General features: G+C 40.4%; 2 protein-coding genes across 2 annotated transcripts in view; one reads left to right on the top strand and one right to left on the bottom strand.

Moving 5' to 3' along the window:
* LOC111861788 (forkhead box protein J1-B) overlaps positions 1-21877 on the bottom strand; it is a 25538-nt gene extending 3661 nt beyond the window's left edge. Inside the window, exons 1-3 of the mRNA XM_023846636.2 lie at positions 21803-21877; positions 4398-4654; positions 101-151 (exon numbers count right to left, since the gene is read on the bottom strand). Coding sequence (XP_023702404.1) covers positions 101-151; positions 4398-4647 — 301 coding nt within the window. The 5' untranslated portion in view covers positions 4648-4654; positions 21803-21877. The remainder of the gene's footprint in view (positions 1-100; positions 152-4397; positions 4655-21802) is intronic.
* Positions 14137-21877, top strand: part of LOC111861786 (dual specificity mitogen-activated protein kinase kinase 4) — a 75778-nt gene continuing 68037 nt past the window's right edge. The window contains exon 1 of the mRNA XM_033750452.1: positions 14137-14149. The gene's annotated coding sequence lies outside the window, so the exon portion shown is untranslated. The remainder of the gene's footprint in view (positions 14150-21877) is intronic.

Below are 21877 nucleotides of genomic sequence, written 5' to 3'. Positions count from 1 at the left end.
CTGTAGTGCCAAGGAAAAAAAATACAGCAAGGATAGGATACGTCTACCATTGCATGTATATGTATATGTAGGAGAACTGAGATGGTGGTTTATTTTATACCTAGGATATGTCCTGGTTTCAGAGGCCGGCCTTGCGTCCAGTCCTGGGTCACTGAAAAGACAAAATTGTTGTCAATTAGGGACACAGATTTTTGACAGTGTCTAATAACAAAGCTTTTCCATCATGTATTATTTTGTAGGATTTGAGGTTCTTACAGTGGTAGTTATGAAATTTGCCATTTTCTGGGATATAGCACCGTGTAGTACGAATATGAGCTGACATGGTCACCTGCTCTCACTGGCTTCTTGCTCTGCTGATTTTTGGCCCTGAAGATGGAGATCATGCGTTCCTTCAAAATGTCGGCTCACGTATGGACTACATGGAGCTATATCCCAGAAGATGGCAAATGTCATGTATTATTTTGTTACTGATATATTCTTACATGCATTTAAAAGAGATTCAAGATCACTTCTAGGTATTCATTTTTACACAGAGATATTCTGTATGTGTATACATTTGCATGAATAGTTTGTCTGTGCATTCTATTAAACCTGTCGGTATTTCATACTTGGAAATTCATGTTGGTGGCTGCATGTGATTGCACAGAGTTAGAATGACTTCTTTTAATGCAGAACTCCCACATTCAATGCTACTGTTTGATTAAGTACAGTGATATCTCCACGTGTATACATTCAAGAAACAAATTTTCAGCAGAATTTTGCATTTCTTTTTACTATATTTGTGTTTCACACAGAAAACTAAGGTAAAAAAGGTAAAGCTGGCCCAGTAACAGGCTGTGAAGGCTCACAGGGGTGTGAGAGGTCAAGTATCCCACATCTTCTAGACAATTGGCTCACAGATGGCTGTAAGGTTGTCAGCCTTACACACTGGCCACCTTTTACCCACCAGGAAGATTCCTGTTACTCATTTCTGTTAGAGACTGAGTCGACATCAGGGCCATATTGCAGCTGGAAGGATTAGATAAATTAAAAAAATTCAATGACCTCATCAGGAATCGATCCAGCGACATTCTGGCTTGTAGCATAGTGCTTCAACCAACTGCGCTATTGTGTACTCAAAAGTAAGACTAATGTAAAGTAATAAACATGTGCACTGAAATGAATAACACATTCATGAATCTGCAGTAACATATAAATGAGAATAAAATTATAGCATTCACATAATTTGAGCTTTCCACATAAGATGATTGTAGACCACCCTAAGAAGTTGATTGAGCATCAGCCTAAATAAGATCACAGTGACATTGTTCAGCGGGTTGTTTCTGCAGGAAACCAGACAATTAGAATTATGTCTTAAGCTATACTCGTAAGTGGAAATTCTGCTGCATTGAAAATGTTTTCAGAACATGACCCCAGTTTGGAGTGAAAGATTACCATCAAGGGGTGTGTTATGAACATCATCAGTTGCTACTGTGTCATTATGAGTACCATAACAAGTGTATCAGAATATTCTTCATGCCTTCTGTATAAAACAGTGTCTAACAATGGAGGAAGGAGAGTTTCAACTTGTTTCATTCTCAATGGTAGGGGCATGCGGTAGTGTAGTTGGTTCAGGGGCTATACTACAAGCCGGAAGGTCGGGGGTTCAAGTCCCGATGAGGTCATCGGATTTTCTTTAGTTGACTTAATCCTTCCAGCCGCATTAGGTCCTGGGGTTTACTAGCCTCTAACAGAAATGAGTACCAGGAATTAATGAAATAATTTTCCTGAGGAGTAAAGCGCAGCCGGCACGTAAGACTGAGAACCTTACGGCCATCTTTGAGCCAACTGTCTAGAAAATGTGGGACCCTCAATATCTCACAACCCTATCGGCCTTCACGGCCTGGTACAGGGATAGCTTTACTTTACGTTTTACTTCATTCTCAATGGCAGTTCCTTTCACAACTATCATCTGAACCATCCACAGTGGCGATGATTCTTATTTTAGTCTTCTGAGTTAATGACATGTTATATTCTCTTAGGTGAGTACCAACATTTCAGAGGAACATACAGCCTCAGAGCTGAGATGAAAGAGGTCTGTTCCCCTGAAACGTTGGTACTGGCAAGTACCAGCAGCAATTGTAAACAACAGACCCATCCTCTCATCATAGAAAGCGCCCCACATCAACAAACCCGCAACGACTGACTAATAAAAATCTGGTCGTAAGCCCCAGATGGGTGCTTTATTCCAAGACAGACTGGCCGACTGACTGTCGGTTGTAACATAAGACTTGACTCGACTTGTCCTGTCAGCGCCCCACATCAACAAACACAACTGTCTGACAGAAACAAAAATCTGGTCTTAAGTACCAAATGGATGCTTGATGTGAAGACGAACTGGCCGACTGACCATCAGTCATAACATAACTTTAACGTCCTCTTGTCAACCCAGTGTCTGGGGGTATAATTGGGCCACCCTGTTCCTGTGGGATATAAATATGGGGACCTGACCCTCCAGGTTGGGGGCGTCTCAAATCTGAGACAGTAAAATATGGTCATGAGTCCCCCAGGACTTGGACCTAAGAATGACTGCCCTGGAGAGGACCAGCAGCAATTGTAAACGACAGACCCACTGTTTCATCAGAAAGGATGTTTCATAAGGACTATAACTGCAAATATTCAGTTGGAAAATAAAAATTCTGATCGTGGGTCTCAAGGAGCTTGTCACCAAGTCAGACTGATTGGCGGTAAACCGCCAGTCATAAAGTAACTCTGACTCTGACTGTCATGTCGTCAGAGAGGGCGCCCCCACATCAAGAAACCCACAACTGTCTGACAGTAATAAAAATTGGGTATTAGGCCCCAGATGGATGCTTGACACTAAGATAGATTGGCCGACTTACCATCAGTCGTAACATAACTTTGACTTTGACGTTGAATCAGTGTAATTATCAATCTGAATCCCGTGACTAGTCACTGACATGTGACAACATAATAAACTCTGATGAGTGGCCCATTAGATTCGCTGGAGAGAGAATTGTATTTATGCATGATCTGAATGCACATATAAAGAAGTAAAGATTAATACATTTTATATATATTATTTGGATAAAAAAATCTTTGTAGCCAGCCATTATACTGTTGTGAGAGCTGAGTGCATTGGGATACTGTCACCTGACCTTTATGGCACATAAAAACATCCTATATAATTAAATCACTAAGAGGAGTTTTGAGTCCAAATATGTTAAGAAGCATTTATTTTGGAAAGTTTCAATCATTATTGAGATATGGAATAATATTTGGGGGGGATGGTGATAGTGTAAAGGTACGTATTTAAAATGCAGAAGAGGGTGTTGCAAATAATTAGTGGACTTGGTAAACAAGAGTCATGCAGGCAAATTTTTAAAGATTATGGCAGCCTCATGGTCACATCTTTGTGTATCTTAGAGGTGTTATGTTACATAAAAAAGCACAAAGCAGATTTGATCCAAAATATAAATATTCATAGTTATAATACAAGAATAAAGAAGGATTTTCATGTTCAATTCTGCGGAACTACATTATTTAAAAAAAAGTGTGGTAAATATGGGGATAGAATTGTATAGTAAGGTTCCAAACAAAATAAAAAACTCGGTGGGTTTTTCAGCTTTTAAAAAAGACTTAAAATAATTTTTATTTAAACATTCTTTTTATACGATAAATGAATTTGTTAGTTTTAAAAAAAAGTGGATGGTGCAAGTACTCATGTCTGGATGTCATAGCCGTTCATGAGCTGTATATAGTAGTTTTTATATTTTTTGGAATGTTGTATTTATATGTTGCTTATGATTGTAACAAATGTTGGTAGTATGCTTATAACTTTGTAGATTTATTTTGTTAACTTTTGTTACTGAATGACATGTCCAAGTGGGTACTATGTAGCAAAATGGATGAAATAAAATGCAATACAATACAATACCTCTCATACCATCCGGAATGTTCATGAAACTGATTGACAAGGAAGACAGATCATGTGCAAATATTCTAGTACTTCACTGCAGATGGCATCACTATAAAAGGAGTTGGCAGTGACCTAGTGAGTTAGTTGTCATTTGTCAAGGTTTACAGTCCTGAGTTCAGAGCAGTTTGGTGGAACAGATCTGAATGAGTACAGCATAGTGACCAGTGATGTTGCTGTGAAGTAATAATTAAACAAAGAACTAATCTGAAGAACATAAGTGACTATGGGCAATTAGTAAGTGTTCCAAATATCGATAATTGTTACAATATAGAAAATAAAGTTCTTAAGGATCAGTGATAATCTTCTTTCTAGTTTGTAGAACAGCTCTGAAGGTGGTCTCTAGACTGACCTGCAATTATGGATCAGGGAGAATAATGCTACAGCTGTTCAGGTGTTAAATTGGCTGTTTTGTACTTACTGTGTCTGACCCGGACTGATGCTTGTGGCGAAGCTGGCTTCACAGTTTGAGATGGTGTAGGTGATGAAGGTGGTGTGGGCAAAAGGGAAGGAATTATATTAAGACTTTGAAGCCAGTTGAGACTTGTCAACTCCACATCACCACCATTGTTGTTTGTTTCATCTACACTGCTCCTGCTGCTGTCCTCATTACTGCTGCACTCTAGTGGTGGCTGCCCACAGTTCACTGGCGACATCATTGTGACTAACATGTTTAGCCTGTGACAGAAACATAAGTTATATTTATCCTCAAGTATTTCAAGATCCTATTTCAACTGCATGGTTATTTAGTGTTGAATGGAATGTAAGGATAATTATTATATGGTGAATGGGAAAGGGAACTTCATAACTTGTACTCAAGGAGGATGAGATGGGCAGGGCATGTAGCTTGAATAGGGGAGAAGAAGAATGCATGTAGAAAATTGGTGGGGAAACAAGAAGGATTTTATCCAGATGTCTCAGAAACACAAATCGAGCACATTAATTTGATCCCATTTTCATAGTTACAGGTTAGTTTCAGTGATGACACACAAAGCGAAGAAGACCGGAGGATTGAAACTGGCAGGGTCTCTTCAGATGAACACTTGGTCCATTGAGATTCTGAATGAGGTTGTGATGGTGAGATTAGATTGAAGTAATCTGGGCTGGTACTTTTGTGACGATGGTGAACCCGAGGGATGATGGGTAATGTTGTTGCTTCGCTTAATTAATTAAGCACCATGCCATGAAGACATACTGGGGAGTGGATGTATAGCTCCACCATTCTTGACCTTGGCACTGTGAATGACCAGTTTCATGTCCCGCCCACTTTACCTTCTGGGGCCTCCAATGTCCATTGGGTAGGAGACTGGATAGATCCCAGAACCGGTCTGGAAGCTGTGGAGAGCAGGAAAAACTCTTACCCTGCCGGGAATCGAACCCCAGACCATCCAGTCCATCTCTATAGCTACTGAGCTATCCTGGCTCATACTCACTCATGGAGCTGAGCCCTTCTTGAGGAGCCGCCAATTGTGCAGGTACTCAAGAACTTCCCAGCGTTTTATGGAAGCCGAAAGTTCATTACCGTGTTCACAAGAGCCCTCCACCGGTCCCTATCCTGAGCCAGATCGATCGAGTCCATACCATCCTATCCATTTTAATACTGGTACACCCACCTACGTCTTGGTCCTCCTAGTGGTCTTTTTCCACCTGGCTTTCCAACCTAGTATCCTATATGTATTCCATTTCTCCCCATTCGTGCTACATACCCTACCCATCTCATCCTCCTAGACTTGATCATTCTAATTATACTTGGCGAAGAGTACAAGTGGTCGTGGCCTAATTTTAGGTAATATCCTGGCATTTAACATGAGTGATTGCTCAAAACCACGAAAACCGTCAGTCATGGAAGGTGTTCTCCTGGCCGAGTTTGAAACTGCCACCCACTGATTTCGATATTCTTTGATTATAATCACAGCCCAATCATAAGCAGACACTTATTCCCCATTATGCATTAGTTTTAATCGCTTTAAACAAAGGGCTCGTGGAAATACGAAACGGATCTGACTTACGATTGCTAGAACCATGACTACGATCCTGAACTGAACATAGTCGTCACATGTGAATATGACCTATGATCCTCACGATATAGCGGTACTATGGGCCTAGTGACGAATTTTCTGCACTGACTTTCCTGAATCAGTTGCCCTCATATAGACTGGGTTACAGGGTTTAGTTTGCAGGGTGTGAGACAGACGGGCGTGGAGGACTGATTCGCATGGATACTAGCCACTAGCCAGCGGTCGATTGAGCGCCGTGACGTCACACAGTGACAGGACAAAGAAGTGACCTGTGGTATCGAACAGGTCTCATTTTAAATTCCGGGGCCATCTCTGTAACGGCGTATCATAATTCTGTTGCCGTTAATTGTCCTGTCTGGGAGCCAGATGTGTACCTTCTAGCTGCATGCTTATTACGCGCGGTATTTGCATTTCGGCCAATTGGATTTGCCGTAATAAACTCTTGTACCAACCAAAGGTGCACTGAAATCATTTTATGAATTTTATAAAATATTCACTAGTTCTCACAGAAATAAGTACGTATATGGCGACGAGTTATAACTCTTTAACTCTTCAGATTGAGTGGTCTTCTGGCTTATGACACCGTACAGTCTTGCTGGTGATTATCAAGTTTCCTCAGGAACATGTTGCATTCATAACCAGGGTCGAAGTGTGTAGGTTGATGACTCGGTTGCATTATATAGGCAGGATCCTGAAAATTGAAGTAGCATAATTTTCCGAAATATTAATATCCACCCGCAAGACTACACGGTGTCACAACCCAGAAGACCACAATCTGAACAAATGCCTCAGGACATAGTGGCCTATATAACTTGTCTTGATCTGTTCTATAACTCGTCTTTAGTTAATGATATGAATGTACAAGTTTGCTTACGTAAATTACACTAGTTCGGATCGCCACAGCAGGCCGGTTGAACCCAATTCATATTCCTCAATATATTCTCGTCTGGTTTTTCTAATATTTAACTAATAGAATTAATGTGGCACATACTGTCTTCGCTCGCTTGGAAACAGGGATCGTGGGTTCGAATCCCACTCAGGGCATGGATGTTTAGTTTGTGTGTGTGCGTTTTTCTGTGTTTATGTACAGGTAGAGGCCTTGCGACGAGCTGATCACCCGCCCAAGGAGTCCTACCGAATGTGTAAGATCAGGAAAAACCGAAGTGAACGGAGAAGTTCATGGAGGTAGGCCTAGGCCCACTGGGGCTGTAGTGCCAAGGAAAAAAAATAGTATTAGTGTACTCTGCAATTAAAACAGTTTATTTCGGATTTCTCTTATTTCTCCTCGTAATTTTATACAGTCTGGTTATAAATAACATATTTTTCGGCAGACCTAAGCCTTCCCCACCAATTAGGAGGAAACAGTTGAATTAATCAAATGTGTAGTCAAACCAAAAGGAAAATTTATGTTGTAACTGAAGACATATAAATAAATCTTAACTGTGTTATTACAATCAGAATATAAATATACTCCATACAGTAGACATTAAATTACTACCTCTAACATGGGTGACTTCATGTGAGACTCGTGGTGGACTAAATCACATGTGAGCAGGATCTTCTATGAGTTCCTTCGATTTTCCCCTTTCAATCATCATTCCACCATTGTTCCATACTCAACTACTGTATTACCGCCCTTGTGAGGTGTGCGATAGCTATGATAAGGCATCACATTATCATATCCTTGTAAAAAAATATCTCAAATGAAAGTTGAAGATCTTCAGTCTACATTGTGAACAATTATTGCGTGTGTGTTTGTGGGGTTATAAGAAAGGTAAAGTCCGATTTCAGATCCATGTAAAGTAGGAGTTACATTAAGAATTCGGTGTTCTGAGATATAAAGCAGTGTGGATCGAAGAAGTTTTACTCTAAAGGCGCGTACACATTACTCGTGCTCGTGCTCGCCAGGCTTGTGCTCGTCGGGAGACTCGTCTGGCTTTTACTTGTGCTCGTAAATCTTCGTCCACACTACTTCAGTTGCTCGCCAGGCTTCGGCGCGTGAGGATCCGTATATTTACTCGTAGTGTGTATAGGCTGTAGTCGTATTTTAATTTATTGGCTATAGTTTTTAAATTAAAAATTTAAAATTTGCTTGTCTCGTGACTTGTCATATCGTCCACATTACTCGCGAGCATAGCGAGTCACACGAGCACCAGCACGAGTAATGTGGACGCGCCTTAATAGTAAAGCTTAAAATTATACGTATTATTCTGACGTCTGCATTGACCCCTCAGTACCAAATTGAATCGGAAAATCTTCAGTAATTTTAACGCGAAAAATGTGGACAGAAGAACAGTGTCAATTTTTTTTTTTCATTTTATATAAAACGATGTCGCATAGAAGTACGTTTCAACATAATGTCACGTGTTACTGACTAGACACAGGAGTTTGATTCAATATTGAATTTATTGGATGCTTATTACTCGTGATTACAGTTACAGGTACTTCACACTCTACAGCCGAATTCTGGAGCTATACGCCCACTACCCCATACGTCTTCTTGGCGAGGTGCTTCATTAATTAAGCACAGGGACCTCACCTCACCTTACTTTGCTCTTCTTGATACTCTACAAACGACTGCATCACACTACAAGTTTTCCCAGTCGCTGTGCCTTCGCTTACTCGTTCTTTGGTAGCGGCTTCTACCAATGAAGATTATTTTTGCTGCTTCCGGGCTCAACGGCTAATCAAAGTCAAAGTCGGAGATACTTTTCGACTCTCGGTTTACTGCTAATCAGTTCATCTTAGTGCCAAGTTCCTTGAGACTCACGACCAGTATTTTTTTAACACTTTCTGTCGTAATCCTTATGTAACATCCTCTCTGACGAGAGGATGGGTCTGTCGTTTACAATTGCTGCTGGTCATCGCCAGCGCAGTCATTCTCAGGTCCGAGTCCCGCGGAACTCATGAACACATTTTACTGTCTCAGATCCTAACAACATTTATCCCTATAACAGGCCGTGGAGGCCCGTAGGGGAGTGAGACGTCGAGGCTCCTACATTTTCTAGATAATCGGCTCACAGATGACGGTGAGGTCAGCCTTACGCGCCGGCTGTCCTTTACTCCCAGGAATATTCCTGGTACTCATTTCTGTTAGAGGCTGAGTCGACCCCAGGGCCATAGTGCGGCTGGAAGGATTAGGTCAATTGAAAAAAATCCACCTCATCGGAATTCGAACAGCATACTTAATAAATCCCTCCCGTCTGTCTGTGTGTCTACATATGTTTCCCCCTATCGTCGCTAGGCAACGGCTCACTAAAAACGCTACCACGGCAACAAATACACATGCAACAATAGAAGAATTGTTGGACGCGTCATTTTCTATGCGGTTCGTATCGTATCAAGGAAAGTATGCGATTAGTTGTTCCCAGAACTTCTTGTTATTGAATTAAATCTAACCTATTCCCTTACATCACTTCAGAGCCTTAGTTAAGTGGCGTTAGTGTTGCGTCCGCCATGTTTATGTTACCGATTGTAGGCAAATGAAGTACGAAGTTGGTATGGTCTCAAATGGCATAATACAAATAAAAACTAACTCCGTGGCTTTAGTCCACAAGTGAACTATACCGACCGAGCGACCGCCGCTTGTCAGCGAAGTTAGTGCCAACTTTAGCTGATAGAGGGTGTCGCGTGGTCAGCGCAACGAATCCCCACGGTCGTTAATCTCGGTTTTCTAGACCGGACTAGAAGGCATAATATTGTATTAAATATCTTGAAAAATGTTCAGTTGATTCAAAAGTTGAGAGAAACACACAGCATGATGTCGAGCCGGAGATATCCTCATTTGTTTGAGGAAGGGAAAGCACACTAACAGTGTTTAGTTTTTACACATGTGTGAGTACTGATACATGATATGTGCTTCCTTGGCGAACAGTAATTTATTAGTGAACTTCGAATGTATTAAGAACACGCGAGTCATCTGTCTTCATTAATGCCCTACATGACAGTGGAGCAGCCTGGATGCTCCGCCAGTCTGCCTGCTTGCCTTCCTTCCTGCTGTAATTGTTAATGAATATGCACCTCGCGCTATAGGAAATCGATGGAGCATCTTCTGGGCGCCAGCCAGCTGAGTGGCCGACAGCTATTACTCATAATGCAGAGGCGTTACCGGGTTCGAGTCTTACGATACACATGCCGTCCCCAGCCCCCCAAATCCGATAGATTATTTCCATTGGATTCCTCAGTCTTTTGATACTTTTAAGAAATTGTGTTTAGTTCGATTCTTATACTAAATAGCTATTGAACATTACTGTCTTATGGGATCACAGCCTCAGGTCTTCATAAGTACCGCCGTGATAAACCGTAAACATCGTTAATAATAAATGTACCTGAATAAGCAGAAAGATCTATTAAGTGTAACAAATTTAATAGGAAAATGTAAAAAATTGTTTTGCCTCCTCTGTGGTCTAGTGGTCAGAGTCCCTGGCTACAGATCCAGATGTCCCGGGTTCGATTCCCGGGGCTACCAGATTTTCTGAGAATTAATGGGTCTGGAAAGGGGTCCACTTAACCTCGTGTGGATAATTGAGGAGCTATTTCAAGCAAATAGAGGCTCCAATCTATAGAACCGAAATTAATGGCCGTGGGGATTCGTTGCGCTGACCACGCAACACCCTCTATCCGCTAAAGTTGACACTAACTTCGACGACAAGCGGCGGTCGCTCGGTCGGTATAGTTCGCTTGTGGATTACAGGCCACGGATTTTGTTTTTTGTTTTTGTTTTGCATGTTCAGACCACTAATGGGCATCGTCACTCTTTCTTTTTTGTTGTTGGATACGCCTTCTGATGATGGTCAGCAGTGGCCGAAAAATGTACAGGAAAAGTTCTATATTCAGTACAATGCACCTTCCTGTTTAGTGTTTGAACCACAACGTTTCGTAGACTGGAGTCTGTGTCCGTCTTCAGGTACCTATTCAATTGGGCCCAACTGAGTAGACAGCTGTTGTAAATTAATTCTAAATACTGCATACAAAAGAAAAGCCTTTAGTCGTGAAGGGTTATTGAATATTTTATTAAAAGTTAGGAGCTTAGATGTGTGTTCCCAGGAGTTTATGATAGAGAGAATAGTCCTATTTCACAAAAATCCCTTAATACTTAAAGTTTCGCGTTTTAAATCGTTAGAAGAGCTCCTAAACTTTTTACGCCTTTGTCACGGTCGTGCAATGCATAATATAGAAATGCCCCTATGAAGAAGTAGGTTAAGTCAATTTTAGTTTAGTTTCAAGCCATTTAAATTATTTCATGCTCTAGCAGCTGCGAATAATCAACACAGCTGAGTCGATAGTATGTTTCACTTAGCCTGTTTATTTATTTATGGTATGTGCCACGGCGCTGACCGCCTCTGTGGTCTAGTGGTCACAGTTTGCTGGCTACAAATCCAGAGATCCTGATTCGATTCCCGGCGCTACCAGATTTTCTGAGAAGTAGTGGGTCTGGAACGAGGTCCACTCAACCTCATGAGAATAATTGAGGAGCTATTTCAAGGAAATACCAGCTCCGGTCTAGAAAACCGAAATTAACGGCCGTGGGGAACCGTTGCGATGACCACGCGACACCCTCTATCCGCTAAAGTTGGCAGTAACTTCGCCGACGAGCGGCGGCCGCTCGGTCGGTATAGTTCGCTTGCGGACTAAAACCAAGGAGCTTGTTTTGTAATGTGTATCGACGCTGTTTGTCACTCAGACTGTACTATAGTATGGAATGGAAGGATGATTAATGAAGAATGAATTGAAAAGGAGGCGGAAGGGAACACCCGTGTCCTCACCTGAAGTACTATCCTTGTATTTGCCTGGAGGTATTGGGATGACCCAGGAAAATCCTTAGGATAATCTATGTCCTGGCAGAAATTCAAAGTGAGAAAGTCGGTATCGGTTACCTTGAGCAAGCTTGCTGGGCTGAGTCGATAATAAATCCGGCATTAGAAGACCTGTATATGTCCCCCTTCCCCCTTCCGCTGACTGAAACATGGAAATCAGTATGTTTGACATTATTAGCCGATATTAATTAAAAGCTGTGTCAACACCATGGTTTCTGAAGAGTTCCTCTGTCTTCTAGGACGTAACACCGTGTAGTCCGTTGAAAGTCAGCAGGTGCTTCGGAGGATAATGTCGCCTCCAACTTCATGGTATATGAATAAGGTAAAAGGTTAAAAGGCAAAACAATCCCTGTAACAGGTCGTAAAGGTCCACAGGGTTGCAAGATGTCGAGGCTCCCACATTTCTTGTAGGCAATCGGCTCACAGATGGCAGTAAGTTTTTTAATTGCTAGTGGGGTGGGACTTAGTCCCTTGTACTGCGACCACTTTTGACCTAAACTACCCCATTTTATTCTTGAACAAAAAAATCTACGCTTATGATATAAGCATGCTGCCTGTATGTGTGTCCTCCATTTCAACTTGTAGATTATTTAACATGTTTTCATGAAATTTGGCGTGGACGTTATGCCATCAGACACAATCCAAATGTCAAAACTGACTCCGTGGCCTGTAGTCCGCAAGCGAACTATACCGACCGAGAGAGCGACAGCCGCTTGTCAGGTACAACTTTTGCAGATAGAGGGTGTCGCGTGGTCAGCATAACGGATCTCCACGGCCGTTAATTTCTGTTTTATAGACCGGAGCCTCTACTTTTCCATTCAAGTAGCTCCTCAATTATTGTCACGAGGCTGAGTGGACCCCATTCCAGACCAACAACTTTTCAGAAAATTTGATAGCGCCGGGAATCGAACCCGGGACGTCTGGATCTGTAGCCAGGAACTCTGACCACTAGACCACAGAGGCGGTCACCCAAATGTCGTAGGTTTTAATTTTTTATAATCGGCAATAACACGACGGGCGCGCGATCTTGTGGGCAGAAGCAACGCTAGCAACATTTGATCTAGTGCGAAGAATAATGTTGTCGCTGCGCTTAATAATGAAGCACAACGTCAAGAAGACGTATGGAGAGTGGAGTTACAGCTCCAGCATTCTTGACTTCAAAACTATGTGGTACTAACTTATGTAAACCGGCGATAACCCATCTTATTTCTTTTTTGTAAATAATTAAGTAACCAAATATCAATAACTAATAAACCACTGGAGGTACGCATGTGAATTATGGTACGGACGCAGAGTCTTGACATACACATTATACAGATATACGCAATATTATTGATACTTTAACGGTTGCGGCGGTGCAAAACTTTAAGGTTATGTCCGATAAATTTTACGTAAGCAGAACCCGTAGTAAGTAATAAGTTTAGCCAAAAAAGGACTAACTCATTTGGATTCATATTTACGTGTTAAGTTAGCATCCAAAAGGCCAATTTAAAAGCAAATACAAGCAAAGAAAGGAAATAAAACACTCACAAAAAATGTACAAACATAAGATAATTTAAATATCACCTTAATAATAACAATAATAATGATGATAATAATCTGTAACATTACAATTTTAACCAAACTGCACGATGTCACATTCCAGATGACAGTAATCTTCATATTTACCGCCGTAAGAACTTTAAGTCTCATACCCAACTCTTCCTTTTGCTTCTGAGGGTTGAATTTTGTAGTTATTACTGCACGTAAAAACATACACAGTTTAGAAGAAAAATAATAATAATAATAATGTTTCATTACTTCTAGTTAATATTTTCGAAAATTTTAATTAAAAGAAATTAGACGTACTAAGTGAAACGAAAGCGATTTGAACAAACTCTACATAATAAACGTTCTCTAAATTAATGTTTCTAGTTACGGTAAAAGTTGTCGTTGCCGAAACCTGTACTACGTACGAACAGAACTCTCTTACGAATTTATAGGTGGACGGATAGATTTGACGAGATTGCCAATGTCTCCATTCCCCAGTGTAACTATGTCGTCAGTTTGTTAGTTCATTCAGTTGTCTGGGAGCCGGTGTCTTCTACAGTTTTGCTACCGACTGTGTTCATATGCAGTGTAACGGGAGTGAAGTGTTTTCATGTCTGTGTCATTCTCTGCAAAATGAATAAAACGCAGTTTTCTGTTCGAGAAGTGGATTAATTCGTTGTGTTTTCAGTAATAATTAAGAATAAAGCATATAAGACGGCGCCATTTTGTGAATAACGTGAATTAATACCATAATAAGGGGGATTAAGCTGGTTCCAGGTGGAGGCAAGAAAAATGGTTTCCTACTAAAGGTAAGAGAAAGCTAAACCTCTAAATTAAGAGTTCAACAGAGGAGGAAGTATACAATATCTTAATAGAAATATATATGAATTAGGTTAACCGTCAACACGACAAATTTACTCGCTTTTAATGTTTTACAATTTGACTTTTATTCCTTCTTCATGTTTCGGTCGTATAAGACCATCATCAGGCAGTTATATATAGGAATACTTCTAGTTATTGAACTACCGATATGGATCCATACAAGTGCAACGCGTCGTATTATGTAATAGCAGGTAAAAATTTTGTCTCAATTTCGTAAGTATTATAATTAAAATAGAAGATACAACATAAGGTAAAAAGATTTATAGTCAGTTCACAATAAAAATATATCAAAAGGCATATTATGATACACCATATTGGAGATATCAGATATAAATAATGCACGTAAACATATTCNATATAGGAATACTTCTAGTTATTGAACTACCGATATGGATCCATACAAGTGCAACGCGTCGTATTATGTAATAGCAGGTAAAAATTTTGCCTCAAGTTCGTAAGTATTACAATTAAAATAGAAGATACAACAAAAGGTAAAAGATTTATAGTCAGTTCACAATAAAAGTATATCAAAAGGCATATTATGATAGACCATATTGGAGATATCAGATATAAAAAATGCACGTAAACATATTTNAAATAGAAGATACAACATAAGGTAAAAAGATTTATAGTCAGTTCACAATAAAAATATATCAAAAGGCATATTATGATACACCATATTGGAGATATCAGATATAAATAATGCACGTAAACATATTCTGAGATGCGATTTGTATTTCATGAAGCGAGAGGAATTGAACTGAAATCTTCGTGACTCTTCTCTAGCCACCTTTGCCCACTATATAAATGCCATATATGAGCCGGGATAGTGTAGTCGGTATAGCTTCTGGCTATTGGCTGGACAGCCGAGGTGTCGGCTTTCGAGTCCCAAGAGTTTTCCTTCTTTCCACGTCGTTCACACCGGTCCTAGGGCCAACCCAGCGTTCTATTAAATGGATACTTTGGTAAAGCGGACGGGGCGTGAAGCTGATCACTCACCTCCAAATAGTGCTAAGATGAAGATCGTGTAGATCTACACATCCGTTCCCCATAAGCCTTCATGTCGTAATGCTTAATTAGTTGAGCATAAGGACAAATATATATTACTGTACCTTTTATGTAAATAGAGTTTTATCTTTACGTGAACTCGTCATTTTTATTTTGGGATAACAAATCTAATCATTCTGATAAATATTTCTATTTTAGTATTTTAAGAACTGACTATTTCGAAGAATTTTAATCGTGTCTTATTTTACATCACTGAATGATGTTTGATATTAACATACACTGCCTTTAACTGGACTTGGTTTGTGCTTTCAATACACTGAAGAACATAAACACGAGAAGCTTCAGGTAGCTTGTAATTTTCGTGCTGCGTATAAAAAGTGACAGGAGGTCGGAGAAAACTGCATAATGAGGCGCTTCATAACTTGTACTCTTCTCCAGGTATAATTAGAATGATAAAGTCAAGGAGGATGAGGTGGGTAGTGCATNGAAGGGCTCAGCTCAAGGAGTAAGTAAGTATAAAAAGGGAGAAAAGAAAACTTCTGCTCTTCGAATTTAGTTTGTTTGATATTTATTTCCGAATGTCTGTGGTAGAACACTGTAACATATTTATTTACATCCTGTATATATATAAGAAAATATGAACAGATCAAATCTCGGTCTCAATCCAGTCTCAGTACTAATAAAATTGAAAAATAAACCACAGACTTTCTGATTGTGACGTAAAGCAACAAGTATATTAATCGATGTGGCCACATAGACAAGTCCCCGTGTGATATTAGAATGTCGGAGATGATAAATATTAAAGAACTTGTTTATATTGTGAAATTTACGGTTCTGAAGAACAAAAAAACTTTCATATTCTAATGCCCCCCCTTCCCCTAGTTAGTTTAGGTACTATGCTACAAGCCGGAAGGTCGCAGGTTCCATTCCCGATGAGGTCATTGGATTTATAAATAGATATAATTCCACCAGCCGCGTTATGATCCTGGGGTTGACTCACCCTCTGAGAGAAATGAGTACTAAGAGCCTTCCTAGGGGTAAAGGACAGCCGGCGAGTAAGGCTCACAACCTCATCACCACCTGTGAGCTGATTGTCTAGAAAATGTGGGAACCTCGATATCTCACAACCCTATGGGTCTTCACGGCCTGTTACAGGGATAGCTTTACTTTTTTATTTTAATATCACTGACGTCCCTTCTACTGTTATTACTACCACTACTAAAGCATATAAATTCTTTATTATAAAGGAAGCAGACAAAAAGTAAAGACTTATGGGGGGGAGGTGACCTCTGCACTACATGTAGGTTAATGATCAGCTTCACACCGCTTATCGCTTTATCAACGGGAAACACTCCGCAATGCCCATTGGATGAGAGGCTGGGTGGGCCCCAGAGCCTATCTGGACGTTGTGGAAAAGAGAAAAATTTTGCCCCTGGCGGGATTCGAAACCTGGTCATCCAGCCCGTAGCCCGTCGTTGTACCGACTGAGCTATCATGGCTCAAAATGGAATACATATGAGTAAAAATATGGGTGCCAACGTATTTTTGGATAAAATCGTAACTAAAATGATACCAAAATGTCAGGAAATATACAGACCAATTATCGGGAAGAAGGAGCGCGTGTGAGCTGCAGGGAGTAACAGTTGCTCTGGTGGTTCAGTGAACAAATGAACTTAAACTGAAATATTTCAGTGAGGCATTTGACAGAACCATATTTGTATACCGCAGCACGACAAACACCAGCCTCTGTACAATCTACTTTCAGAAACGCGTCATGTTATCAGAAATGTTCTTAGTAAACATCTTGGGCCGCGCCATAGCTCAAGCGATTAGTCGATGGCTTCCCACCGCGGCGGCCAGTGTTCAATCCCGGGTCTGGCCAACTGGGATTTGTGGTGGACAAAGTGGCGCTTGGGTAGGTTTTCTCCGAGTACTTCGGTTTCCCCTGCCAATCTTCATTCCACCAATTGCCCCACAATCACCCTCACCTATCATCTGGGGCTGGTACAATAGTCCAGAAGTGGCCGCAGTACAAGGGACTTAGTCCCACCCCACTAGCAATAAAAAAAATAATAGTAAACATTTTTATTTAACGTGTCTTTAAAACATCCAAATTGCGTAGTTTGATTATACTAATATTATACCGACTACATGATAAATGTCAGTGTAATATTTATTGTCATAAATGGTAGCAGTTTGCTGAAATCTTCTCGGCCGATCATCCGTGTTAATGTTGGCATCAACTGTTATAATGTGGAGACAGGGGAGATCTCTGAATCGTTGGTTTTAGTCCAGCATTAACACGGCTTATCGCCCGAAAAAACGTTAGCATATTACTACCCATGGAAGATTCAAATTTTGTTTTTTCCCCTTGGCACTACAGCCCCAGTTGGCCTAGGCCTACCTCCATGCACTTCTCCGATTCAAATCTTATATAATTATAATATCAGTAGACAGTGGTCGCCTCTGTGGTCTAATGGTCAGAGTTCCTGGCACCAGATCTAGAGGTCCTGGGTTTTATTTCCGGCGCTACCAGATTTTCTGATAAGTAATGTGTGTGTGGAACGGGGTCCACTCAGAAAATTGAGAAGCTATTTCAAGCAAATGGCGGCTTCGGTCTAGAAAACCGAGATTAATGGCCGTGGGGAACCGTTGCGCTGACCACGTGACATCCTCTATTCGCAGAAGTTGGCACTAACTTCGTCGACAAGCGGCAGTAGCTCGGTCGGTATAGTTCTCTTGCGGACTACAAGCCACGGGGTTTATTACTAGTCAGTAATTCTTGTCTGGTATGTTCTGAGACAAGGAGATGCTTTTGAATGTGCCGTTGAGGAGGCCCAAGAAAGTGATGAGAGATTGAAGCTTAATGACTCTCCGTACTGATGATGCTAATTTATTGGACGAAAATATAAATACCACAAAGGAAAGCACAGAAGCTACATTATTAGAAGTTAATAAGGAGACTGGTCTAAAAGTGAACGCTAAACTAAACAGCGCAGAAACAAAAAATCAGTCCAAAAATCAGCTAACTGTTTAAAAAGTGTACACTAAAATACGTTAGAAATTTCTTGATTACTTACTAAATTTACAACGGTTTTTCGAATTTTTTTTTCTTGGCATTACAGCCACAGTGGGCCTAGACCTACCTCCATGAACTTCTTCGTTCACTTCGGTTTTTCTAGATCTTACACATTCGGTAGGACTCCTTGGGCGGTTGATCAGCTCGTCGCAAGGCCTCTACTTGTACACAAACACAGAAAAACACACACACAAACTACACATCCATGCCTTGAGCGGGATTCGAACCCACGATCCCGGTTTTCAAGCGAGCGAACACAGTGTATGCCTTAGACCGCTCGGCTACCGTGACCGACTTAATTAGATATTTAATATGTCCTTCCATAACGTGGGGTAGTTAAAATATTTGGAAACAATAGTAACAAATCATTATTGCATTCATAGATGCATTACGTAAAAATTAAACCGGAGAAATGATTGCTGCCATATCCTGTGTAAATACACAGACGTTACCCGCTGTTTTGTAGTGGTATGAAACTCGTATCTTCCAACCCAAGGGACGACAGCCTAGATCAGGGGCTATTTGAGAGAGATGTGTTGTAGAGAATATTTGACCTATAACCGGGAATTTCACAAAACGATAAAGAAAATTCTGTAATAAGGAACTAAATAATTGTCACCCAATATTTTATGGTTAATAATGATGAGATTGGCAGTGACAGGCATGAAAAGAATAAGAAATGCTTACAAAATTTTGTTCGCAAAACTCAGATGCACGCGGGAGACACAAAACATAGATCGGACGAGAATATTAAAATCAGTCTTAAAAGCAGTAAGGTTAGGTGAATGTGGGTTGGATTCATCGTGATATAAGCCAGTGGCTCTTGTCAACATCCTAATGAGCGTCTGTATTCAGCCAATTAAAAGGGCGGATTTTCTGAAACGGTGAGCAATTATCAGCTTCTCTGCTCCATGATATTAAGTAACAGTAATTCGCTATATTTGCCATTAATTTATTAATGCTCTCAGTATTTCAGACAGTATAGAACTGAATACATTTCAAAGGATGTGGAAGAAAGCGGTCGTGGCCTATTTTGAGGTAATATCCGGGAATTTGCCTGGAAGGACAGAGGAAGCCCACGAAAAATTTCAGCCATAGTAGTCGATGTCCCGGAAAAGATGCGAACCAGTAACCTCCTGAATATAAATCAGAAGCGATTCCGCTTGAGCCATCTTGTTCAATGTCTAGTAATTCGACCATTTACTGGCAACACCTATGAGAACATTAATGGTCAGTCGCCATGAAACACTACACATTAAACTGTAACATATTCAGATAATTATTTCGTGTTGTCGCCCCATCGAAATTAATTTTCTTACACAAATATCCTGACAAATTTGCATATTTGTCAATAGCAGAATCTGTCACAAGCTTATAGTCGCTCAGCTCCTACTTTATGCTGGTTCACAGGAGCCCACCACTGGACCCTAACCTGAAGCAGACTGGTGAAGTTCGTTCCTTTGCATCGCATTTATTTAAGATCCATTTTAATAACATTCTCCGGTTTGAATTGATATATGAACATGCCGGTGTCGGCTAATGCACAGAAACAGGACTGAATCCACTGAGATAAGGATTGTTGGGTGTACAGAGCCTTACAGTGCGTCACCCTCCCTCCCACAACGCAAATACAACCACTGTCCCTTATTTATGTCAATTCTTCTCACGTGAAACCCAGAAGTCGAGTGCAGATATATGTCCTGTACCTATTCCCCAGACTACACGGCGTTATATTCCAGAAAACCATGGTCTTAAAGGGGAAGCATTGAATGGATGGACGTTTCTTTACCCTATAATGGAGGAAACATAGAACTCCATCAGAAAATATGTTACTAATAAATAGTTGCAGAAAAAGCTAGGTTCGGAAGGGAAATTATGGTTCATCCTGAACAAAAGCTACCCGAGGTCGAATACATTCCAGCACCAACTGGTCTGCTGTTTTGTTTAGACCTAAGAAACCTTCGGCCCAGAATATTCTTGGCGAGTGGCTGTTCAGACTGAACCGTTATATATTTCTTCATTAAGACATTTAATATGCAAAAAAGGGATATATTTTATTGTTCCATTTATTACCCTATTCCATCATCTGTCATATTGTCTGCGGTGGACTGACTTGCATTTCTTCGAATAAAGAATTATAAATATCGCTTAATTAGTATATCATTTAATAAATAACAAAAAAACAAACCCTGTGGCCTGTAGTCCGTAAGCGAACTATACCGACCGAGCAACCGCCGCTTGTCGCCGAAGTTAGTGCCAACATTTGCGGATAGAGGGTATCACATGGTCAGCGCAACGGATCTACATGGCCGTTAATTTCGGTTTTCAATATATCACTATATATTAAATGATATACTAATTAAGCGACATATCTATACAAAAAATCCATATCGATAGGCATTGTGTGTTTCAATAGCATTAAATCATATATTTTTATCGATATCAGCTGGAATTCTAACTTATAGTTTGATATTTCAAAATCACGGAGAACAAATGTTTTTATGAAAAAATTACAATTGTAAAAATTTTAGTATTAGAACTAAGGTTTCAGTTCCTTTATTTTGAAACACACCGGCTGGAACAATTGCCTTAAAAGCAGTCATGGACGCATGCCGTCGTGATATTTATATTTTGCACGACGTCACTTTTACCGCTCTCGTTATGAAGTTCACATCTTTAAAATATACGAATAAACTGTACACTGTAAAATTTGAGGTTTTCACGGCGGTGACTATGAAGAAAGCAGTCTTCTGGGATGTGGCACCGTGTAGATGTGGTGTTAACCTACGTTTCGGAGGAACGTATCGCCTCCATCTTCAGGGTAGAAGGAACAATAAGAAAATCAGCAAGCAAAGAGACCGTGAGAACCGGTACAAGCAGACTGGTGTTGGAAATAAACCCAGCTATGTGAGAGCAGCGAAGGAAGGAGGTGCAAATCTACAGGAGAAATCAGTGGATCAGATTGTGAATTTTCTTATTTTTCCTTCTACCCTGAAGATGGAGTCGATACGTTCCTCCGAAACGTCGGTTAACACCACATCTACACGGTGCCACAGCCCAGAAGACTGCTTTCTTCAAACTGTACCCTGTTTAAAAGCTGGTAGAACGCTTACTAATACAATGCTACCATCTACAGAATGCTCCCATGTGAAATTCAACAGCTATCGTGAAAGACACTTCCTAGTGAAATGATAAATGTTGATGAAATTTAGAAAGTAAAACAAAAGTTGAAATAATGATTTGAATTAAAATTTATCAACAGTTTATTATACCTGGAAAATATATTTGTGATTATCACACATTCGTGAATGCTTATTTAGCAACTGTACCAGAAATAAAATATTAATAAGTGCATATCAGTTGAATACTAGCCTACTGGGCAATTCTTTGCAGATGTTCATGCTTCTGTTAATGCTTGTGTGCCATAAGTAGTGATAAAAATAAGAAACGCGTGCAACAAACAGATAAAGATCAGGCAGTCTGAAATAGAAACCTGTTCGTGACGGAAACCTTTGTTCAGGGCCCTCTGAATCGGTCCTCCATGCTTGTCAAGATGGCGACTGACCAG

This window comes from Cryptotermes secundus, unplaced genomic scaffold (genome assembly GCF_002891405.2).
Source record: "Cryptotermes secundus unplaced genomic scaffold, Csec_1.0 scaffold413, whole genome shotgun sequence".
Classification (NCBI taxonomy): domain Eukaryota; kingdom Metazoa; phylum Arthropoda; class Insecta; order Blattodea; family Kalotermitidae; genus Cryptotermes; species Cryptotermes secundus.
This window is presented reverse-complemented; position numbering and strand designations above follow the sequence as displayed.